Raw genomic sequence first — 24,591 nt, 5'->3', positions numbered from 1 at the left:
AACGCCATTTAATTCCATCAAGCCCAACTACAGGAGACTGCCTTATTGAAGAGAAGAAAGATCATACAAACATACAAAAAGAATCCAGGTCTTCAAAAACCAAAAGAAAAAAAAAATCATTCTGAAAAGAATACACAACGTCCACCCAAAACATGTTTCAAGCATATCAATTTTATTTCAGCCAATTCTCAGGTTAGATTATTTTATAAAATTCACAACATCCTATACTGAAAACTCATGTATTCTTTGGCTGTATGAACACTCATAACTGAGAATACAAATTCACGCCAAAATTTGATTCCTTCTTGTTCCTAGGAAAAGATTTTTTTTTAAGCATACCACTATAATTTAATAAAATATGTCAACTCTTGGCAGGTAGGCCAAGCCTTTAGAATTCTTGCTATAGACAATAAGGCACAAATAGCCTTTCTCACTTTCAGAAAAAAATAACATAGCTGACTATAATTCATAAAATATACCACACTAATGTAAGTTTTAATTATACTTGCCATGTACTGCAAACTTTGCCTTTAATGATTTTTTGACGAAAGTACTCAATTTTAAGGTCTGAATTCCTATACCTTATACATTGAAAGAGGAAATATTCTTAACATATATATATGTATATAGAGAGTGCGTGTGTTCGTGTGTGTGTGCGTGTGTGTGTGTGTGTGTGTGTCCAGGCTCCACCAATGTCCAAAAAGCAGCAACTTAATCCAGAAAATTCCTAACTTAATGTCAGTTGCAACATTAAATGGTCAGAAATGAGATAATGAATAAAAATAAACATAAAAACAAGGTATTTTTATTTTTTAAAAAAAAAATTTTGTTTTTTGCGGTACGCGGACCTCTCACTATCGTGGCCTCTCCCGTTGCGGAGCACAGGCTCCGGACGCGCAGGCTCAGCAGCCATGGCTCACGGGCCCAGCCGCTCCGCGGCATGTGGGATCCTCCCGGACCGGGGTAGAAACCCGTGTTCCCTGCATCGGTAGGCGGACTCTCAACCACTGCGCCACCAGGGAAGCCCAAAACAGGGTATTTTTAAAAACCCCATTCCACAGGTAAGTAAAATATGGGATCAGGGGTGGGGGGAGTATAGGGATCTTCAAGAATGGGAGTTTGCTAAAGAACACAAATTATACATACAATTTAGAAATCATACCCAAATAATGGACTCACATGAGTCAAGGAAGAGCTCTGACACTGTGGTCCCCCCCAGCACACCAGTTCTTAGGCCTTCTTCAGGTCTGTTCATTCACAGTTACTGAGCATCTGTATCAGGCATTAAGAATTCAAAACAAATGAATCCTCCCCACCCTCAGTGTGCTCACAGTTTCCATTTTCTTATATCTTGAGCCAGTCCTTCTCATTTTCTAGCCCCAATTATTATATTTGTAGGAGTTTCAGAAGGAAGTAGCACACCAACCACTAGTGCTGATCAACTCAGGTCTATCACTTATAGAAACCCACTCTCTAAACGTACATGTAGCAGAGACCATGCCAGGTTTTAGTTTTGTTTTAATTTGTGCTGTTTTGTTTGAAGAGAAAGTGAGAAAATAAAAACTGAGAAAACATGGCCTTTCTTCAGTGTTTACAATCAAGTGAGGGAGGCAAACATCAGGAGACTACAAGTTACACCTGGTATATAAAGTACAATGGGAACAAAAGGCAAGTGACTGCTTAGGAAGGCTGAGGAAATCACTCAGATTACAGACAGAGTCAGTTCTTAAAGAAATGAGAGTTGACAAGAGTAGCATCATGCAAGATCAGTGCAGGGTATCTCTCAGAGGTATGAAAGACTCACCTGTGGTCAGAGCGCGAGGGAGAATAGTGAGAGACGAGCCCAGAAAAGTGATTTAGATTCTGAAGTCTGCTTACAAGCCACCTAAGGAGTTGGCCATACACAAAGGAGCCTTACAATAATATTTAAAGTCTGTGTTTTAGAAAACTCCAACAGCAATGTGGACAGTGTATTAAAAAAAAAAAGGCAAAAGTGTCAATTGGAATTTTCCTAAATTGCGAGAAACAAGCTTTCTGGCCCTTTCCTTTCTCAATAATTCAAATAATTTGAGATTTGCAAAATTCTTCACACTATAAAATCTGCATTAAGACTGCAGTGCTATTTCCCATTGTGTGTGTGTGTACATGCACGCATACTACCATTCAACAGATAATTTATTATCTCTTCTATACACCAGGCACTAGGAATATAATAAGCAAAACCAGACATGTCCTTGCCTTCAAGGAGTTCATAGTCTGGTGCAAAAGATAATATTATGAAAGAATTTCAAGGGGAGGGTGTGTGTGAGTGGAAAGTCTGACAAGTGTTAGGCTAAGAGAAGATTGCCCTGAAGAAGTAACAACTGAGTTATCACAAAAATGAGAAACCCAGGGGCCTGGGTCTATTTCTTTCAGCTACCAAAGAAAAAGAAGTAGAGGGCTCGTAGGTAGTAACGAAAAGGACAAGACTTAAAGATCCTAGGTTCCAGTTCCATTTAAAATATCCATAAACTAAGTGATTTTGGGAAATTAATTTAATCCCTGCTTGACAGGATTCCATCCTCTCACATAGCTCATAGTCTCACACAGACTGTAAGGGAATGTATATGAAAGTACCCAGAGCACAGTGCCTGACCAAGAATAGGTATTCAAAAAAATGTTCATTTAATTCCCCACTTTCTTTATCCTTCAAAATCAGATAGAAATATTTATTTCCACAAAAATAAATGATTTTTCCCACATTTCCTAAATCAAGTGCCAGGGATCTGGTAAAAGGCTTTGGCAGTTGAAGATTTGGCCTATTCTCATATAATCCTGGAATAAGAACTTAAAAAACTAATTTATGAGGGAGATTTTTGAGAACTCTTTTTAATCTTCTCAGAGTGCTTCCAGATTCTATCAGTTGTGTTGCCAAAGAAAAAAGGAAGGCATAAATATCTTTTTAAAAAGAGAAAAATGCATAAAGCAGAAACTCTAGGTTTTAAAAAACATCAAATAATACAGAACTATATAAGTGGATAGTATTTTCTTCTCCTAAAACTACATGAGTAGTATAAATTAAACTACATATAACAGGACCTTTGAAGGAGAAAGAATGGGAAATTAAATGGAATCTAAGTTTCATACAAAGGCAAACTGATAAAGGTAACTGGAGGGATATCTACTATCCAATAAATGCAACAATTTTTTTAAAGGAATTTTTAAATAGTATTAAAGTAGAAAATGTAGATTAGTTTCTAAGGAGGAAAGAAATTAGACAAATAAATAGTTTATGGATTGATACAATTTAATAAGGTTTAATTCTGTACTCATTTTAATTTTTATTATGATTATATGCTCATAAATGTACTTTTCTATATTTATGTTTATCTTTCCAAACTCAGAGCCTGAATCTGTGGACATTAATCAAAGGAGGTCACCAGCAAACTTGCTAACCAGTCTCATTGGCTTCCATCTTTTTTTATGCATAATAAAGTCAACTGACCAGTGACCATGAACAGAGACTGACTGGGGCTCCTGTTTTTTAGCAGCTGTTCCTCTTCAGCTCTGACCATGTTGTTGTGTGATTATCTCAACTGGTTTTAATCAAGACAGAAACTGAAGCTCTATCACTGAATTGTTTAAAAATAAGACACTAGTTTCTTGTATTAAAATTGTTTGCAGTAACAGCAACAACACAAAATGTTTGTTTTATGTCCACATTTTACTTATTAACTTGGTAGAGTTAATATATTTAGGTCTTTAATAACTTTGAAACAAGTCAAATTACAAATTGTAAGATTTAGCAGATCATTGATTCACAACTATATCTTGGTCTATCTTTACATAAGTACTTTTATTATTTTTAATAGCTCTTTGGGAGTTCATAAACTATATCTAAATCCCTTCTATAATTTTTACAATGAATTGAAGTTATACTAGATGACTTACCACATTATTTTTCTTTCAATTTTCTAAAGCAGCTCTGTTCTCCATAATTGTTTCAAAATAGCTACCATAATTCCATAAATTATCCTCATTCTTCGACCCTTCCGCTAACTGATCTGCACACAAGCCAAGAGGTAATACTGTAGAGTAATACTGTAAAGTGGTATAGGAAAAAAAATAAGGAAAAAGTTTTAAGATAGTTAAGTAGTTACTGTCAGCTGGAAATAGAAGTAAACATGTTACATATTTTAAATAATCTTAATCTCTAACACCAATATTGATTGTATATAAATGGTGTGTAAAATGTATAAAAATGGTGGTTTAATATAAAGCATCCTACATTAAGAGCTGAGATCTGAGTTCTGACTTGGCTTAGGTGCTAGCTCTCCCTATGACTTTGTATAAGTCATTTAGTATTTCCAACACTCAGCATACAATATTTAATGAAAAAATCATTATATAATTAGAATCTTTCCCCCCACCTCATGAAACGGTAGCTCTTCTGATTCAATTATGTTCACCAAACAGTAGTGACTGTGTCTAATGCATACAATGAGAAACACCAATTACAAGAATAAAGGGCAAAGCTTAATAACAATAATTAGCAAAATTTCTAAACTTGGGTTCTAACTGGAACTATTTCAATTGAATTCAACAACTACTTACTGAGTGTCCCCATATCTATGTGAGTGGGAAGATACCCCAGGCAGAGAAAGAGTACCAGGAGACTGGGGGATTAGAGAAAAAAACACTGCATATGCAAACCACAGAAAACGGTATAGCTACATTAAAAGCATGGGGGAACAAGGGGAGAGGAACAGTGGCAGTAGCTGTGGTGAGAAATGCCAGAGTTAACTAGGAGCAAAATTACACAGGCTTTGTGGGCCATATGGTAAGTTTGGACCCCATTCCAAGAACAATGAGGAATAATTAAAGGGTTTAAGCAATGGTATGACATGATTTGTTTTCCAATTGTGAAAACTCTTTCAGGCTACAGTGCACAGAATAGATAGCTGTGGGCAAGACTGGAGACGAGAAAACCAGTTAAGTGACAATTTTGAGACGAAGGAGGCTTGAATTAGAAGGCAGTACAACAGTAATAAGAAGTAAGACTTCTCAAGTCATTTGCCTGCATTCAAACCCCAGATTTTCCACTTACCAAGCTGCTTACTCCCTACACCTGTTTTCTCATCTATAATCCAGAGGAAAAAATCCTCACAGGATTCTTGCCAAAGAACAAATAAAAATAATACTCATACAACAGTTGGCATGTTGACTGGCACATAGTTAGAATGCAAATGTTTACTATCATTAAGTAATGTTAATGGGATGGAGAAATGAGAATATAACTGAAAGATGTTTAGGATACAGAAACTGACAGTTAAGGTACAGGAAAAAGGGTAAAGGAATGAGTGAACAGATTCTAGTTTCTGGCTTGAATAGTGGCACTATTTGATGAGATGAGAAACACAGAAAGTGTGAAGTGTTTGTTTTTTAATAAATTGATTGAGAAAGACATTTCAACAGGCAGGTGAATATATCACTCTAAAGTGAAGGAAACAGATCAAGGGTGAAGATCTGAGAATGAGAGAGACAGATGGTAATTAAAATCCATTGGGGTTGACCAGAACCTCTAAAGAGAGAAGACATAGAGTGAAGAAATGCTGACAAGGTAAAAAGTATGAAACACCAACATTTAAAGGATGGGCAGGGGAAGAGAAGCCTGCAAAGGACACTGAGAGAAAGGGGCCAGAGGAATAAGAACAATAGTGTGAGAAGTCAAAAGCCAAAAGAAAAAAAGTGTTTCAAACTAAAGGAAGTACTCAACGGCATCAATACTGCCAAGCAGTGGAATAAGTTAAGGACTGAGAGTTTTCACTGGATTTAGCAACAAAGTTACTCATTCACATAATAAATGTGTCAAACATTGTGCTAGGCCCTGGAGAAACAGAGGTAAATAAGACAAGAGCCTTGCACACACAGACTCTAAGTCTTGAAGAGATACAGTGAACTAGTAAACAGATAAAATACTTACACATTATGATAATAAAGTAACATGACAGAGTAAAAGGCAGAGGCCAGCTTTAGATGCGGAGCTTAGGAGGGCATCTCTCTGAAGAAAGAACATTTAAGCTGAGACCTAAGATGGGAAAGGGTTTAGCTTGGTCAGAGAACTGAAAGAGGCCCTGAGACTGCAGCATAATGGTAGAAGAGCCAAGGAGAGAGAAGCCAGGTCATGACTGTAGATTATGCTGAGGGTATAGTGAGAAAAAGTTAGATGATGACCTGTTGAGCATTAGTAAGTAGGGAAGTTAAGATCACTCTAACTAACGGCACTTATTAGTTTGCTTTTCCTCATTTATACTAGTCTTAATAATCAGAAATAGGACATTTTACCACTCTTTCAACCATTAGCTGTTTATTAGAATGTCAGGATAAACTTTTCTATTTTAAAGGGTACTATACAATTACAGTATGTTACCTGTTGCATTAATTTACCTTTTAACCTTCTTCCATAGATACTGCTCATAATATCTGCTTAATTCTATCATTAAATTATATTTCTCTGAGGTATTCCTCATTTTCTAGTAATGTACATCAGAATTTGAATGTTTTATAACAAGTAGACTCAGCAAGGTGTTACTAAAGTATTATGGGCCAATAACGCACAAAAAATCTGATGGGCTTCATCAAAAAAAAAAAAAAGAGAGACTGTCTATATTCTGTAGTATTATATTCCACAGTTTCAGGTTCCTATTTCCTTAACCTATGCATTTATATACATGTATATGATAAAGAAAAGCTGATGCAGAAAACTTAGGCTTGATTTTGAACAGCTGAATTATATGTGCATATTGTTTTTTCATTTCCTTATCTGCAAGAGGAAGAATTTATAGCCCTTCCATATTTCACAAGGATATCAATAGTATAAAATGCTACCATTTACTTAATATCTATTAATTATCAGGCAGTGAGCTAGGCACACTACATAAATTATTTTTAATTGTCCCCATACCTGAAAAAGTAGGTATTATTCTTCCAATTTTACAGATGAAAAAACAGTCTCAGAGAGATCAGCTGACTTGCCCAAGACTGAAGAGCTGGAATTTAAGCCCAGTCCTTTAATCTTGAAAACTCTGGTCACTATACCATGATGCCTCAGACTATTAACAGATTTAGGTTCCTTAAAAATACCTATCAGATATAAGATATTAAATCATAAAGATGAATTTTTAAATGATAACAAATGGTATTTTATTAAATTTTTAATAAACTGTGTACAACTTAGAAATACTTGCCATATACACCATTCCTATATATTCCTCCCTTTGGCATAACTTGATTTCAATTTTTTTTAATAATAGAGAAGAGGGATAAAAGCAAGAGAGAAAAAATAACAACACTGTACTTAAAGTACAAGTATTACTATTCTGGGTCAAAAAAATTTGCCAGTTAATCCTTAATACACATATTAAATCCAATGAACTACTATAATTAACTGCCTATTCTCACAAAACTATGTCTCTCAAAATTAAAAACTACAAATGGCCTAAGGATCTCATGAATCAGAAAAATCTAACCTCTGATTAGAACCTCTAAATGTCACTATTTCTCTGAATTTGAAAGGCAACAAGTCTGAATAAAAAGATCATAATTTGCTCTTAACAGAATCTATTGATTTATTGAATTGTGAGCTTTTCCTCCTAAGACTTTTCAGGTAGCCATGTCAGCCACGAAGATGCTGTCTGAAGAAGTCTAGGTATTTAACAAAAAAATTGCTGACACATCATCTTTATTTTCCTTAACAAAATACACAATAGAGCACAAAATTCACTTATAATATCATCATTATTTTACAAATATAAATAATGCTCAAAATTTAAGTACAGTTAAGTGCAGAGATAGTTCCTATATGTTAATATGTAAACATAAGCTAATTATAAATATCAGGTACCTCTGGACCAGGTGCAAAAAAAGAGACATCAAAAGTAACACTGCACTTGACTGTTCGACTGTATTCTTACTGGGAATTCATACCAATGCCTATATTGTTACTGTAATAACTTTCATAGCTCTTAATATAAATGCCTAAATAGACATTTTACCCCCTGGAAAACATCTCAAGAGTTAAAATTCTATCCATTTTAATGATGTAGTATTAAAAATCTTAACTGAGTTTCATTCCTTAAAACAAACGCTATTAGAACTTATTCCTAACCAAAGTTCTTCCTATGTCAAAATGGATAGTATTTACAGGTCACAAATAAAAAACAAAACTGCTATCATATTTGTTTACATTTAGAATGGAAAAAAATACCTAAAACCTGTCTAAACAGTGTGGGTTTTATACATTAAAAAGGATTTTACTTTACTGATACCACTTGCTTTTAATTTTAATAGCCAGTAGACATAACTTTGACATACTGAAATAGCTAGGCAATCTGAAATTCAGATGACATCAAGCATGTCTTTAGAGGGGGAAAATAAAAAGAAAGCACCACCTAAGGAAGCAATAACTGACATCAACAAGACTACAAATATCCAGTTGAAGGCACGTGGAAGCATTTACTACATTGTCGAAGATTCTCCACTTAGTTCAGGATTAGGAATAGCATCAGCTCTGGGAACTGTTGATTTGGCTTTATTCATTGAGGTTTCCTCATTCTCGGTCTCTTCTTGCTTCTCCTCTGGTTTCTCTGTGTCAGATGCTTGTTCAATCACTGGGTCTGTCTGCTCTGTATCCGATATTTTGTCATCTGTCTGCTCTGTACTGTTATCTAGAACGTCTTGTTCTTCTAAAGATTCTGAAAAGATAAAGAGTCAAGACTTTAGGTATACCCAAATGTTACAACTACTAAATAAGATAAGCACATGCAAACATGGACTAAGAAACAGTAGAATGGTCTAACATTATCCTTAAAATCTTAAAAAATATGCACTTAACTCCCTACAGCATACCATATATGAATTGGTATGAATGAAGGAAAAAAAAAATTCGGGGGAAACAAACCCATAAACATACTTTTACCTAAAGACCCATAGTTCATGATATATATGAACTTTCATAATATTTAAGAACTTCAAGATGGATTTGAAAGTTGAATGTCCAAATATATCAAAGTCCCAACAGAATTATGTGCTATAAGACAACATCCCAGCAAAAAAAGCAAATGTATTAACTCCCAGATTATGTTTCCGGAAGGAACTTGTCTCCCTTGCGTCCAGGCAACGCTGTGACCAATGTGTAAATGTGTACCTTTGTGTGTGTGTATGTGGTGTGATTTCCCACACTGATTTACATCTCTATTATCCATGACTGGGGAGGTCTGGATCCACCTTTTCCAAAGGCATGACAAATCTTCCCTCATCCCTCTGCAAGACAAGTCCTCAGGATTTAAACCTCTGGGTCAGAATATGCTACACACCTTGAATGCTAGGGAGAGAAAGGGAAGGGTCTTTTGCCCCTGTCTCCACAGCGGAGGGCAAGTAAGGTCTTGGTTCCTACCTGAAAACTTACTCCCTTCAAACTCTCTTTTGAGTTTCATTAAATTCAAATCTCTTAAAAATAATTTAATAATAACAATAATAACAACTTTAATTCTTCAAAGTTTATAGAAAGGGATAGGAAAGGGAATGACAGGAGCAGAAAGCTTCGAGCCACCCAATTTCCAAATCAAAGATAAAAACCTAACTTTGAGGTGTTTCTTTGTTGTGTTTGTGTAATAAACAGCAACTAATATTATTGTTAGGAGAAATATAGTTAAACTACATTGGCTAAGCAAATAAGCCGATTTTCACACCATCACAGAAGATCCCTTGCAATAAACTACAAATGTTACTGATTCAAAAAATCTGGAGGAAAGGTCAGTCTACACTAGTAAAGAGTTCTAGTTTTGTTCCTTACACAGTACAGGCCAGAATTTTGCTAAATAAAATTAATAGTTTTGCAAAGAAATTATGTGCTATACGCACACATATTGACATGGAGGTCTTACAAATTCATGGTTTTATCATATCAGTTTTAATAAATACAAATTATCTATATATCACAAACTCTATGCCAAGAGTCGAAAAATATTTTTTAAATTATATTTAAAACAGATAATCTTAGACGCATTTACAGAATTAATTACAATCTCTTTCTCTTTTTTTTTTTTGCAGTACTCGGGCCTCTCACTGTTGTGGCCTCTCCCGTTGCGGAGCACAGGCTCCGGACGCGCAGGCTCAGCAGCCATGGCTCACGGGCCCAGCCGCTCCGCGGCATGTGGGATCCTCCCAGACCGGGGCACGAACCCGTGTCCCCTGCATCGGCAGGCGGACTCTCAACCACTGCGCCACCAGGGAAGCCCTCTCTCTTTTTATATATAGAACAAAAGGCCAAAATTGCATAGTTAGGGACATCCAAGTTAATGAGGTTTTACTGTATGAAAATTTCACATGCTCACAAAAAGTAGTGAGGAATGTTCACATGTCACAAAAATGCTAGTTTTATCTTAAAAGGAACTTAAAATGGCACTGCTGCACCACTTGGAATCTTACAAAAATCCAAAGCAGAAAAGCAGTAGGTCATTTGAGTTGTGTTACTTGAATGTTCCAGCGCTCAAAGAAAAAGCAGAAAGTGAAATGAAACTCTATGGACATGTACAGATCATTTCTGCTATAAGGGCAAGCAAGCTCTTCAGTGGAAAATTTCAGGAGTCACTAACCATTTGTAATTCTACTTTCACATATTTATCCAGAGTAGAATTTTAAGAGTCATGGTTTTCCACAACTCTCTGGCCATAGAGCAATACTTACTTGCCAAGAACTTTACAAGTGGTTATAATTTAGTAAGCCCTCCAATAAAGTCACATGAAATGAAAAAACAAAAAGCTCAAAGTTCAGGACTCATCAATAAACATGCTTAAGTGAACAGCCCACATAGTTTGTCATATTCTGTTTGACAGATTGCCTCAGTACTAAACTTAAAACAGGAGAGGATGGGCTTCCCTGGTGGCGCAGTGGTTGAGAGTCCGCCTGCCGAGGCAGGGGACACAGGTTCGTGCCCCAGTCCGGGAGGATCCCACATGCCACAGAGAGGCTGGGCCCGTGAGCCATGGCCGCTGAGCCTGCGCGTCCAGAGCCTGTGCTCCGTAGCGGGAGAGGCCACAGCAGTGAGAGGCCCGCATACCACAAAAAACAAAACAAAACAAAAAACAGGAGAGGTATCAAAGTTCATGATTTATCGTATTAAAGCTCTGTGATGTAACTATTTTCAGAAACAGATACATCCCCAGTCAAATCCGATTTAATTTAAAAATTCTGGGATCTTAAAGAAGTAGTTAATACAAAGAGAAGAACTATAATACTTAACTTTTTAATGTCTATAGAGGTGAATTCTAAGAAATACCATGTGCTGTCATAATTAGAAAATAGCATTATATACAAAACTTGCTCATCAATACTGCACTGTATTTCAAAAAATATATAGAGGACTAAAAACTGGTGAAATGATGAGTAGGGCTGGAGAACAATCAAAAAGCCTAGTAATGACTACTTTTCTTCCCCCAGGTTAATTTTTAGAAAAGTAATTTTAATAGCAGTTAACACTACAAAAATTTGGTATGTGTCATAGTATCTATAATGCAGCTATCAGCTAGTCTAAATGACATAGATATTCAGTGTCTGGATGCCAATGCCATTTTGTGAGAGGTCATCCCAATAAGCTTGAAGTAAACTAGGTGTGCAAGATTAACAGAGAATTAATTACATATCAATTTAATAACTAAACCACAGAGCTTTATAACAAGTTTATTAAATATATTCCAAAAGTACTTACTTTATTTCTGTGTGGGGGGTTATCATTTGCCTATTCTAATAAAAACAGTGAATTTTTTCTGTGAAGTTTAAAATAGCTTGGTGGTATAAAATACATTATAGTATATGTCAATATTTGGGCATAAAATACCAAAAGAGAAACCAGCTTTTATGTTCACACTAATAAAACAGGCCTACTCTCTCCCTGTGTAGCACCAGTTAAGACTAAAATTGATGCAAGTTATATGAATGACCTAATTCAATCTGTAAGAAAATTTTAAAAATCACCTTTGATATCTGTAATGCCAAGAAAACAATAGATCACAATGTGATAAAACAAAAATTACCCAAGGGATTTGCTCCTTACCTGACTCCTACCCCTGCCCAACTCCCACCCCAATATCCTTGAGAGAGAAGCTTTTTCCACAAAATTGTAACAACTGGCTTCCACTTGTCTGGGCAAAGCTTCAGTTCAGCTAGACAGAGCTCAAACTCGTAAAACTGAGTGTAACTGTACAGTGAATACCACTGCCTCACCTGTAAACCACACAAATGCAAAAACATCTAAGAAGATCACCTTACCTTTAGGTTTTTATTCTAGCTCTTAAAAGAATAACTTTCTAAGAAAATTAAAGAATGGTCTAGCAAAACAATTTCATATGTCTCCAAAAGAAACACATAACTTCCACAGCAAAATACATGATTCTATTTAGATTATGCCTTCCAAAACCCCTCATATTTTAGTGATTTAGATTCTTACTTCTTATTCCTCTTTACAATAACTTAAAATTTTTTTTTTTGCCTTGCTAACACATCAGTACCTACTATATGCATAGACTATAAAACTTACCCAAAGGAAATTGGTTAAATTAAGATGGCCAATTTGTCTTTGAACTCACAGATTTTAAACAAACAGTTTTTGCAAGATTTTTCTGCCTTAAGAAAAATGGCCAACTTATATTTAAGGATCAAAGACATGAATTTCATCCCAAAACTAAACTCAATGGTTCAACGAACAAAATTCAAATAAATGATAACCACCTATGAAAAAACAGCTTATCTTTAACACACAGAATGTTGTGTAATTATTTACCATTGGTGAACAAATCCATTAGATGAGACTTTAGAATGTCATTATTAAGTAATAATGTAAAACTATTAGGTGAAGGTGTTTTAGAAAAAGCAATCAAAAGGCTAAAAGATCTATATGTCTAAAACAAACATGCAAAACCATGCTACAGGCAAGTTTACATCTTGAGTAAGCTATACATAGCTAAATATAAATAAAGGTATAAGTTTTTTTGATCTGATAAATACACAGAATTCAATAAAATTTATATTATCAAATAGTTCAATTTCCTAGAGCATCATAATAAGCAATACTAAAAACAGAATTTTCCCTAGTTCAACATAACCTAATGGTAACAGTATATTGCTTAAAAGAAAGGAAAAGTAGAAATCAGATTATCAAGATAAATTTCACCTTATATAAATTTTAATCACTATTTTTGATAGTACTGATTAGATGCCATGAGTTTTATTATTAGCAAGTTATTTCAGGTTGAATAAAAGCTATGTTCTACTAAAATAATTACATAAGATCTAGCCAAATATAACTGAACAATGAAAACGATATTAACATTTTTCAAACATGCTAACTCCAAATCACTTTACTAAAATACTAAAAGTGTAGAAACCTTGTACTCTAATTATTACCATATCTAACAAAAAGAATGCTATGTATCAGTTATTTTGGAAAATACACTTTTGAAAAAAACAAAACTGATAAACCCACTTTAACATGGCTTAGCAGAGACTCAAATATTACTGTACTATTCATTTCACAGTAAAAGAAACCGAGGAACCAAAAACCAGTTCATTAGTTTGGCATACCACATCTAGTATGCTTTTAGATAAAATGACAATCCTAATATCTTGCTTTCTCTAGTAGTCTATTACCAAAGCATCTGTATACACAGTTCTAGAAAAAATACTAGGAATTCAAATGAGCAATTAATGGGAGGAATTTCTTCTATGTCTCCTTCTTTGATGAAAACTTTCCAAGGTTTCATATGTTGTTCTAAAGAGTGGTCCAAAAATTTCAAAAGCCTTGTGCCTCATCCTAAACGCAAAATCTTCCAGTAGCAGGATCAAGATAAAACTTAATTTCAAAGTCTTGCATCATAAATTGAAAAAAAAAAAAAGGTTTCTTCTTTAACTCTAGATTTATATAAATGGTTGTGGAATATTTTTTAAAAAAAAATTCAGATGGAAGAAAGTTACCTTTTGGTTCCATCTGTAAATTCAGTAATGCAATTTCAAGGAGCTATTTCAATACTTTAAAAATATATAAATATTAAAACAGGAAAGTTTTTCTTTCAGACCTCAAGTTTCTACGTCAAAAGTGTAGAAATCAGCAATCTAAGCCCTTAATCACATTGGCTGTCAGCAGAGAGAGTAGCTGATTGAGATGATATGCTCCTTACTTCATAGTTCAATTTAATCATAAAGGTATGCTACCAGCGTTCAAATGAATGCAGCTTCATCCGTTCATCAGAAATACTTCCTGTCGTTTACTAATAGAATCCAGCTTGGAATTGATAACTGTATATCAACAGTGTTGAGACAGGAGTCTTCGAAAAAATTTTCAGACTTCTGGAAAGCCAAAGAAGTAAAAAGGTGCTCATAATAGCCATTTTGATGAATCCAAACAGGAGAATGAAGAAGTTACTACTCTACAGACTATCTTAACCAAATGGAATCTCTTCAGTTTCTAGCACTGTGGAACTATCAGACCCTGCCTCAATGTCTTCACCTATTAACGTTACCTTATTAGGGTTGACTCTGAGCCAGTTAGACTTCATTCCGGAGATTTCTGACAGAAAATTAGACATCTGGGGTATTGCTCCTCCTAGATTAGATGAGAAGGAAAGGTATAGCTGGGTGTTGTTTTGCTAACTGTGCATCTTGACCTTAGCAGAAGATATAAAGTATGGGACTCATTATCAAGATATCTATTTTGTTGGCTGTTTTTTCTTTTCTTTTGTCCCAACTATTGGCTTTCAAATATTCACTTTAGCTTTCATAAGCAAGGTTACTCATGGAAAGTACTCCAATTTTTCCTCTAGGCATCTTCAGTACGGAATTCTTTAATTTTCAGTTCCAAGAGGCTTGCAATGGCAAAGCAGATGATTTGCATGTGACAGCATGCAGCTCAGAGCATGACTTAAGCAAAAGAAAAAATCTGATATTGTGTTTGGAGTCGATGTTGCAGACTTGGAGAAGACGAATGCACTGATTCAGTGTTGGAAGTACACAGGCCTCTTGTCATGGCTATCTGTATTCTAATTCATTTTGATATTTGTTAGTAAGCCAAAAGCCAAGCCCAAGTCAACACACATATTTTAGGTCCATTCTTCGAAGTTAAAAAAAAAAAAAAAAAGATACTCAAAGTTTCATACTAAACTTTAGATATGCGAAAATTCACTGCCTCATATATTATTCTCCGTTCAAGCACTTTTTCTACTACTCAGTGATTTTTATAAAGAAATCAAATATATATAACTGATAATTTCAAGAAGTTAAAAAGATGCATACTAACTACTACTTAAACTATGTGAACTAAACTTCCCATATGCATTTTTTTTTCTGTACCAGGTAAAGCACCAAAATATCAGGGCCTTTGTCATAATTTTAGCAATCTTCATAATTCAGAGCTGCTTAACAAGCAGCTCCTCACTCAATATTAATAACAAGAAATAGCTGGCCATTAATAGTCAGATTTTCCATCTCATCTTTTCCATTTTTTCATGAAATTTCCTCAAGAATTCCTAAAACAGAATTAAAAGATAAGTTCTAAAACTCAATGAATCTTGATAACTTCAGTTTCTCTAAAATAAGGTTGTTTTGGGCTTCCCTGGTGGCGCAGTGTTGAGAGTCCACCTGCCGATGCAGGGAACACGGGTTCGTGCCCCGGTCTGGGACGATCCCACATGCCGCGGAACGGCTGCGCCCGTGAGCCATGGCCGCTGAGCCTGCGCGTCCGGAGCCTGTTGTTCCGCAACAGGAGAGGCCACAACAGAGAGAGGCCCGCGTATCGCAAAAAAAAACGGTAAAATAAGGTTCTTTCACAACAAAGGCATTCACCATCAGTGTTAAATCTTGTGGACCTCAATAAATTGTTTGTTTCAAAGAAACACCAGTCCTATCAACATAGTCTTCCAAAGAATGTAAGGCTGACTTTCCAACCCCAAAGTTTCTGGCTTTCGAGTAACTTCTATTCATTGAAATAGTAGGCACAAACCTATTTTTATCAATGTTAATACAAAGCTTGTAAGAAATGTACCCTTATGAGTAGTAGTTTCATAATTCTCATAATCTGCTTCATTTAAGTAAATTGAAAAATAATTCCATGAAAACATTACTAGTGAAATGTCCCAACAGTTATTAAAAGAGGTAACTCCATAAATAATATTTACCTAGCTATTTCTAGATGCTGCTTAACACAATATAACCTGTATTTTAAAACTGAAACACATCAGGGGCTTCCCTGGTGGCGCAGTGGTTGAGAGTCCGCCTGCCGATCCAGGGGACACGGGTTCATGCCCCGGTCCAGGAAGATGCGGCGGAGCGGCTGGGCCCGTGAGCCATGGCCGCTGAACCTGCACGTCTGGAGCCTGTGTTCCACAACGGGAGAGGCCACAACAGTGAGAGGCCCGCATACCGCAAAAAAAAGCAAAAAAAACTGAAACACATCATACCAGTTGCACAGGAGGCCACAGTATCAGAACAACAGCTGATATACGCATGCTGCCAAATCTGATCCATTCTTGTCTAAAACATTATTAAGAGACAAAACTTTTTAATTAACATAGTCATACCTTCACTGATCTGGTTCTCTGATGAAATCACACTTCCTGAGGGCAAGGAACCAACTGTGCTTGAGCCTTCCAAAGTCTGCCCCTTCTCAAAACTAAACTCTTGAAGTCTTGGAGCCTGGGGTCTGGTTTTTCTTGCAGGATTCAAGAAAAAACAGTAGGCACAACGAAAAGCTGCAGAGAATTTAAAAAAACAAAACAAAAATCATAAAACAAAAGAAATTTTAAGGACTAATCAAGTAACTCTCAAGATTACTTTTACAAGCAGTCAAAGAAACCTTCAAAAGTTACTTAGCTCTTGTGAAATTACTCGTGGTTTTAATAATATTATGGCAGGTGTTCTAACCAAAGTTTATTTTAAAGCATACTTTCTAATTATTAAAATTATAATATCAATTTAAAGCAGAAAAGGTAATAAATTACATAGCAGGTTAACTAATAGCAAAACAATATTAATAATGATCTAAATGTGTTACAGAAGTTACATTTCTAGTCACCGGAATCATTAGGTATCTTAATATCCAGAATTTTGCTCACTTGACCCAAAAAATGTAGTATGTCATATTTGAGAAGCATAATTAATTTAGTTCAATATTTTTAAGTACTAGTAGCTGCACATAAAAATATTCTGAGGAGCTTTAAAAAAAATGCTGATTCCTGGACCCCACCCCAGATCAATTAAAGCAGATTATTTGTAGGTGGGACCCGGGCATCACAATTTTTAAAAGCTCTTCATGTGATTCTGATGCACAGTGAAGTTTAAGAACTGGCCTAGGGACTTCCCTGACGGTCCAGTAGTTAAGACTCCGTGCTTCCAATGCAGGGGAAGTGGGTTCGATCCCTGGTTGGGGAACTAAGATCTCACATGCCGTACCGCATGGCAAAAAAAAAAAAAAAAAGAACAACTGTATACTGTACGAAGAAAAAAACCTGAGTTGTCTTTCCTACTTTGCTCTGTGTTCTACAATATGCCTGAACAACATATAAAGAGTAGTACCTAAAATAAAATGGCATTACATGGGAATTGGCATAGAATGAAATATTTAAAACATTTAAATCTAACTGCCAAATAATTCTTACCAATGTATTCAAATTCTTCTTTCAAAGCCATGCCATTGTGAGAAAAACACTGCTGACATATAAGGGCATACCTACACCAAAAGGAAAAATGAATAGAAAAGTTACAAATGCAGATAAAACCCATGGGAGAGGCTACTTTAGCCATCACAGCTGAAGTACACAGTACATAGCATTTAATATAGCTAAACATGTCATAGTAGATTAGATATTACTTATAAAACAATAAACAATACTCTTTACACATGCTAACAGTCAAAATTTCAACTATTTTAAAATACAATTTATACATCAAATTAAAAATAAACTAAGAAACACTCAAATGAAAATATTCTTACTAAGTAAGCAGAAACATATTTGATAACAGAACACTTAAATTTTAATGTTTTCTAACATATATTCCTGGGGATGACCGACCCCAAATCTGTGGTCAGATTAAGACTGGAAAAGATGAAACCTCTTAGAGATTCACAGTGAGTATTATTAAAACCTCTGAGATGTCTTGTAGTAAAGAAATTAATTTAATCTTGTTTAGTCCAGTCCAAAGGTTAATTTCTATACATCATGATTCCTCTATCTATCCCAGTTACACTTAAACATCTTCTGCATTTTCTACTTATGTAATCTCTCTGTTCTCTGCATATGTACTTAACAAATACTTGGCCCTATCAAACAACATTCTATCTGTTTTGAATAACATATAATTTTTTACATTAACATTAAATTCTACTCCCTTTATTAAAACGATAATATTAACCAATAACCTTGTCAAATATCTACTCTAAGAATATCCTAAGAATTACTTAAAAGTCTATACTATGACAATTGCTCTGCTCACATCATACCTATAATCCTAGAGTTATTATAAGGATTAATTAAGATAATACCTGGAAAAGCATTTTGGAACTGTAAGTGCCAAATACATGAAATTATCCTCACTGTTATTAAAATTATCACCATCAAGTCCAGTACTCACAATTGTAAAACTCCATTTCTTACAACCTACCAACTTTTCACTATTTACATGCTCTTCAAGTTCAAAAGAGTCAATGAAATGATTCAATTTCTCTAAAAATTACCTTATAGTATGGTTATAACATAGCAGAGTTACAATATTTTTTCTGTTATATATAATACATTTTTAAATGTTTTATCTAGATACTTTAAGCTACTACTGAAAAATAATTGAATATGTACTCTTTCGCAGGGCTATAAAATACTCCATTACGTTCTAAAATCAGGAAACAAGAACCACAAAGTTGTAGAACATCTAGTGCATGTGCACACACACATATCCTAACCAATAAGCTTTTCTTCATTTTCATTTTTCTACCACCCTAGTAAACATTACCTGTTCTGTGGACCATCACCAACTAAATATTCAACAATTCTATCCAGAGCACCTCGTTCTCGGGGCAGAATAGGTCTTGCTAAAGGTGGACCAGGAGGATGAAGACCTAGTAAATAAATAAATATATATATAACTTATATGTATAAAATACATTTAAACTTTAATTCAGTTGCCAAAAACTACCTATGCTTGTCAGAACTTTTAAATGATTTTAACAAAACAAAAATAATATTGTTATTAACCTCTGTGTTCAAATTTTCATTGACAATACTGCACTACAAAAAATATATTTATACATGTGCTATATTAGAACCAGGAACATAATCTATTAAGGAATAAAGCTATGTTGAGTTCTGTACAAATTAATTTTTAAAATGCTCAGACTCTTAAAAGTTTATGTAATAATAAACTAGGGGACTTCCACTTTGTACCACAATAGAATAACCAGGGTCAGATTTAATCTTCCCACCTAAAACAACTAAAATACTGTGTAAAATATATGATGCAATGGTCTTAAAGACACTGGATATCAGGCAATGTAAGATAAAGATCCCTGAAAGACAAAAAGCAAATTAAGATGAGCCCACTGCCAACTCCCAACAGCCAACTGCCCCCAACCTGTTGCCTGGAGAGAGTTTCCAGGTAGCAACTCAGGCAGGGTAAATCCAGGTGAAGTTCATCAGTCTCCTTGAGTTGAGGAGATAAAGCTGGAACTCTGGGGAGGCCAAGACAGGTTGAGTTCACTGGAAAGAGTACCAGAGAGGAGAGAATGCACAGAGCAAGAACACCAAAGATCTGCCCAGGATGCCTATGAGGAAGACTACCTGAGGACAGAGAAATAACTGCCCCAAAATACTAAAGCTACCAGTGCTCACATGGGATCAAAAATATCACGTTCCCACCAGCCAGGGTGGAAAACTTCATAACTCACAGGTCATCGGGTAAGTATTCAGAGGAGCTTTGTATAGGAATATGAAAACATCCTGTACCCAATAAGGTTAGATCTACAATGTCTGACATCAGATAAAAAATTATTAGACATGCAAATTAGCAGGAAAATACAACCCATATGAGAAAAATCAATCAAAAGTGACCCAGAAATGACAAAGATGACACCATTAATAGACAAATATACTAAAACACTTATTATGACTATATTCCATATGCTTGAGAATCCAGAGGAAAGACTTAATATGTTAAGTAGAGACATGAAAAAAATTTAAAAGATCCAAATTGAATCTCTACAGGTGAAATCTATAATATCTTGATTTAAAAATCCACAGATGAAATGAATAGCAGTTTGGACATTACAAGAAAAAAATTAGTAAACTTCAAGACAGAGCAACAGAAACCATACAAAATGAAACACAAAGTCTAAAAAGATTTTTAAGTGAACAAATCATCAGTGAGCCGTGGAACAACTTCAAGCACCTAGTATACATATAACTGAAGTTTAGAAGAGAAGAGAGAGGGAAAGAAAAATATATTAGAAGAAATAATGCATAAAGCTTTTCCAAATTGGACGAAAACTGTAAACAAACACACAGACCCAAGAATATCAACAAGCCCTAAGCACAAGAAATATAAATAATATTGTGCCAAGGCACAGCATACTCAAACTGCTTAAAACCAGTGATAGAGGGAAAATCTTAAAAGCAGTCAGCTGTGGCGCAGTGGTTGAGAGTCCACCTGCCGATGCAGGGGACATGGGTTCGTGCCCTGGTCCAGGAAGATCCCACATGCCGCGGAGCGGCTGGGCCCGTGAGCCATGGCCACTGGGCCTTTGTGTCTGGAGCCGGTGCTCCGCAATGGGAGAGGCCACAACAGTGAGAGGCCCGCGTACCGGAAAAAAAAAAAAGGCAGTCAGAAAAAGATACATTATATACAGAGAAACAGAGATAAGAATGACAGATTTCTCATCAGAATATAAGCAAGCCAGAAGACAGTGAAACAGTATCTTTAAAGTTCTGAAAGAAAAACTATCAAATTAGAACTCTGTATTAATGAAAACATCTTTTAAAAATGAAGGCAAAATGAAGGCGTTTTTTGGACATACAAAACTGAAAGAATTCATCACTAGCAGAACTGTACTACAAGAAATGTTAAAAGAAATCCTTCAGGCAGAAGAAAAATGACATCAGACAGAAAGCTGGATCTACACAAAAGAAAGAGGAGTACCTGAAATGGTTACCATGTGGGTAAATACATAAAATTTATTATTTAAATCACTTTAAAAAATAATCAGTGGCTTAAAGAAAAAGTAATACATGATTTCCCTTCCTGTCCAAAATTTCCCATGAAAGCTTTTGTAAGCCAAAATGGCATAAAGTGAAGAAGCAATTACCTTAGGATACATCTTGCTAATGGATGCACAAAATAAATTGAGATAAAACACAGATGTTCACAGACAAAGTTCAAAGCTATGGCGGCTTGATGCTGAGATGCTGAGTGTAGTTCCCAGGGAAGTAGCTTGGCGGTGCCACTCTTGCTGCTCAGGATGTGCGCTGCCTCTATAACAGCTCACTGCAAAACAAACGCTAAACGCTATTTTTGCTTTCCACCTTTTTTTGTAAAAGCGAAAACCGTCTTCCGATTTCTTTCAGTTAGTGAAAACAGGTACTAATGTAGGTCTTTCATAAAAGCAAAGTGGTGTAAAGTGAACTTTCAAAATGTGGGGGATATCTGTAATTTCTTCTGGGGTTTATAATACATATATAAGCAAAATGTATGACAACAATAGCACAAAGGCCAGAAGAAGAGAAACATAAGTACACTGTAGCTTGATTCGTAAACTATGTGAGAACGGGTATCATATTACTTGAGATGAACTATGACAAATTAAAGATACATACTGCAAACTCTAAAATACCTGCTAAAATAACAAAAACAAAAAAGCAGTATAGCTGATAAGGCAACAAAAAGAATTAAATGGAATCATAAAAGACACTCAACCCACAAGAAGGCAGAAAACAGGAGAAAGGTAGCAGAACAGATGGGACAAATAGGAAAAAAAATAGCACAATAAAAGATTTAAACTCAAACCTAAACATACTAATCATTACATTAAATTTATGTGGCCTGAACATCCTCACTATAAGGCAAATATTGTCAGAATGGATAAAAAAGCAAGACCCAATAGATGCCGCTTACAAAAACCCCATCTTAAATATAAGGACACAAACAGGTTAAAAGTAAATGACAGGAAAAATATATAAATACACTAACACTAATTAAAAGAAACCTGGAGCACTTGTATTAATAGCAATCAGAGTAGATTCAGGAGCAAAGAATATAATCAGGGATAAAAAGGGTAATTTCATAATGACAAGGAGTCAATTCATCAAGAAGACATAATAATCCTAAACATATATGTGCATCATAACAGAGTTTCAAAAACTAACAGAACTACAAAAAGAAACAAAGACACAATTATAGTCAGAGATTTCAACAGCATTCTCTCAATAATTGACAGAACAAACAGACAGAAAATCATTGATGACATAGAATACTATCTACTACCAACTTGACCTAATTGACATTTATAGCCATTCTACCCAACAGGAACAGAATATATATTCCTTTCAAGTGAACATAAAACATACACCAAGACAAATGATAGTATGAGGTATAAAACAAGTCTCAATACATTTAAGAAGGTTCAATAATACAAAGTATGTTTTCTGATAACAGAATTAAATTAGAAACCAGCAACAAAAAGACATCATGAAAATATCCAAATTTTTGGAGACTAAATAATAGACATATAAAAAATCCAGGCTTTAAAGAAAAATCAAAAAAGAAATTAGAAAGCATTTTTAACTGAATGAAAACAAACAAAAAAACATGTCAAATTTATGACATGCACCTAAAGCAATACTTAGAGGAAAATTTATAACACTAAACACTATACCACTAAACACCTACAAAACAGGATAGGCCTAAAATCCATGAATTCAGCTTCCACCTTAAGAACCACAAAGGAAACAGCAAATGAAACCTGAAGTAAACAGAATAAAGGAAATAATAAAGATCAGAGAGGGAATTAATAAAAGAGGAAATACAAAAATAATAGAGAAAAGCTAGCTCTTTCAGAAGACCAATTGCATTGATAAACCTCTAGCCAGACTAATCAGGGAAAAAAAAAAGGAAGATACAAAATACTAACGTTAAGAATGAGACAGACTTCCCTGGTGGCGCAGTGGTTATGAATCCATCTGACAATACAGGGGCCACAGGTTCGAGTCCTGAACCAGGAAGATCCCACATGCCAAGAAGCAACTAAGCTCGTGAGTCCCAACTACTGAGCCTGCGGTCTAGAGCACGCGAGCCAAAACTACTGAGCCCATGTGCCACAACTACCGAAGCCCAGGCACCTAAAAGCCCATGCTACACAACAAGAAAGCCACTGCAGTGAGGAGCCTTCACACTGCAACGAAGAGCAGCCCCCACTTGCTGCAACTAGAGAAAGCTTGTGCATAGCAACGAAGACGCAATGCAGCCAAAAATAAATAAATGAATAAATAAATAAATAAATTTATAAAAAACAAAATGAGACAAATGACATAAATCGAGATAGTAAAGATATTAAAAGAATAAGAAGGGTATATTACGAATAACTTTATGCCAATAAATTCTATAAGTTAGATGAAATAAATTCCTCGAAAGACTACCAAACTACCACAACTCACTCAACAACAATTAGATAACTATTTAATTTGTTAAAATTTTGTTAAGAATTTTTGCATCCATATTCATGAGGGATATTAGTCTGTAGTTTTCCCTTTAAAAAACTGAATTTTTAGTTGCAAAAAAAAACCTTCCACAAAGAAAACACCAAGCCCAGGTACTTTAACCTGTAAAATTTTAATTTATTATTAAGAAATAATACCAGACCACAGGACAGACAGAAGAAGCAAGAAGAACTACAGTCCTGCAGCCTGTGGAACAAAAACCAAATTCACAGAAAGACAAAATGAAAAGGCAGAGGACTATGTACCAGATGAAGGAACAAAATAAAACCCCAGAAAAACAATTAAATAAAGTGGAGATAGGCAACCATCCAGAAAAATAATTCAGAATAATGATAGCGAAGATGATCCAGGACCTCAGAAAAAGAATGGAGGCAAAGACTCAGAAGATGAAAGAAATGTTTAACAAAGACCTAGAATAATTAAAGAACAAACAAACAGAGATGAACAATACAATAACTGAAATGAAAAATACAATGGAAGGAATCAATGGCAGAATAACTGAAGCAGAAGAACAGATAAGTGACCTGGAAGAGAGAATGGTGGAATTCACTGCCACAGAACAGAATAAAGAAAAAAAAATGAAAAGAAATGAAGACAGCCTAAGGGACCCCCTGGGACAACATTAAACACACCAATACTCGCATTATAGGGGTCCCAGAAAAAGAAGAGAGAGAGAAAGGATGCGAAAAAATATCTGAAGAGATTACAGTTGGAAACGTCACTAAAATGGGAAAGGAAATAGCCACCCATGTCCAGGAAGTGCAGAGAGTTCCATACAGGAAAAATCCAAGGAGAAACATGCCAATACACA

The 24,591-nt window shown here is 35.2% G+C and overlaps 1 protein-coding gene across 2 annotated transcripts in view; it reads right to left on the bottom strand.

Annotated features, from left to right (window-relative positions):
• Positions 1 to 245: 245 nt before the first annotated feature.
• The window catches only part of LNPK (lunapark, ER junction formation factor), a 90,515-nt gene continuing 66,169 nt past the window's right edge, over positions 246 to 24,591 (bottom strand). Inside the window, exons 10-14 of one of the 2 annotated variants that reach the window (XM_082658481.1) lie at positions 19,030 to 19,135; positions 17,682 to 17,752; positions 16,605 to 16,775; positions 14,553 to 14,635; positions 8,596 to 8,732 (exon numbers count right to left, since the gene is read on the bottom strand). In XM_082658481.1, coding sequence (XP_082514607.1) covers positions 8,724 to 8,732; positions 14,553 to 14,635; positions 16,605 to 16,775; positions 17,682 to 17,752; positions 19,030 to 19,135 — 440 coding nt within the window. In that variant the 3' untranslated portion in view covers positions 8,596 to 8,723. Of the gene's footprint in view, positions 8,733 to 14,552; positions 14,636 to 16,604; positions 16,776 to 17,681; positions 17,753 to 19,029; positions 19,136 to 24,591 lie in introns of both variants that reach the window. The other variant, XM_082658480.1, reaches the window with a different exon arrangement.

This window comes from Grampus griseus (assembly GCF_964374135.1).
Source record: "Grampus griseus genome assembly, chromosome: 7".
NCBI classification, from domain to species: Eukaryota; Metazoa; Chordata; class Mammalia; order Artiodactyla; family Delphinidae; genus Grampus; species Grampus griseus.
This window is presented reverse-complemented; position numbering and strand designations above follow the sequence as displayed.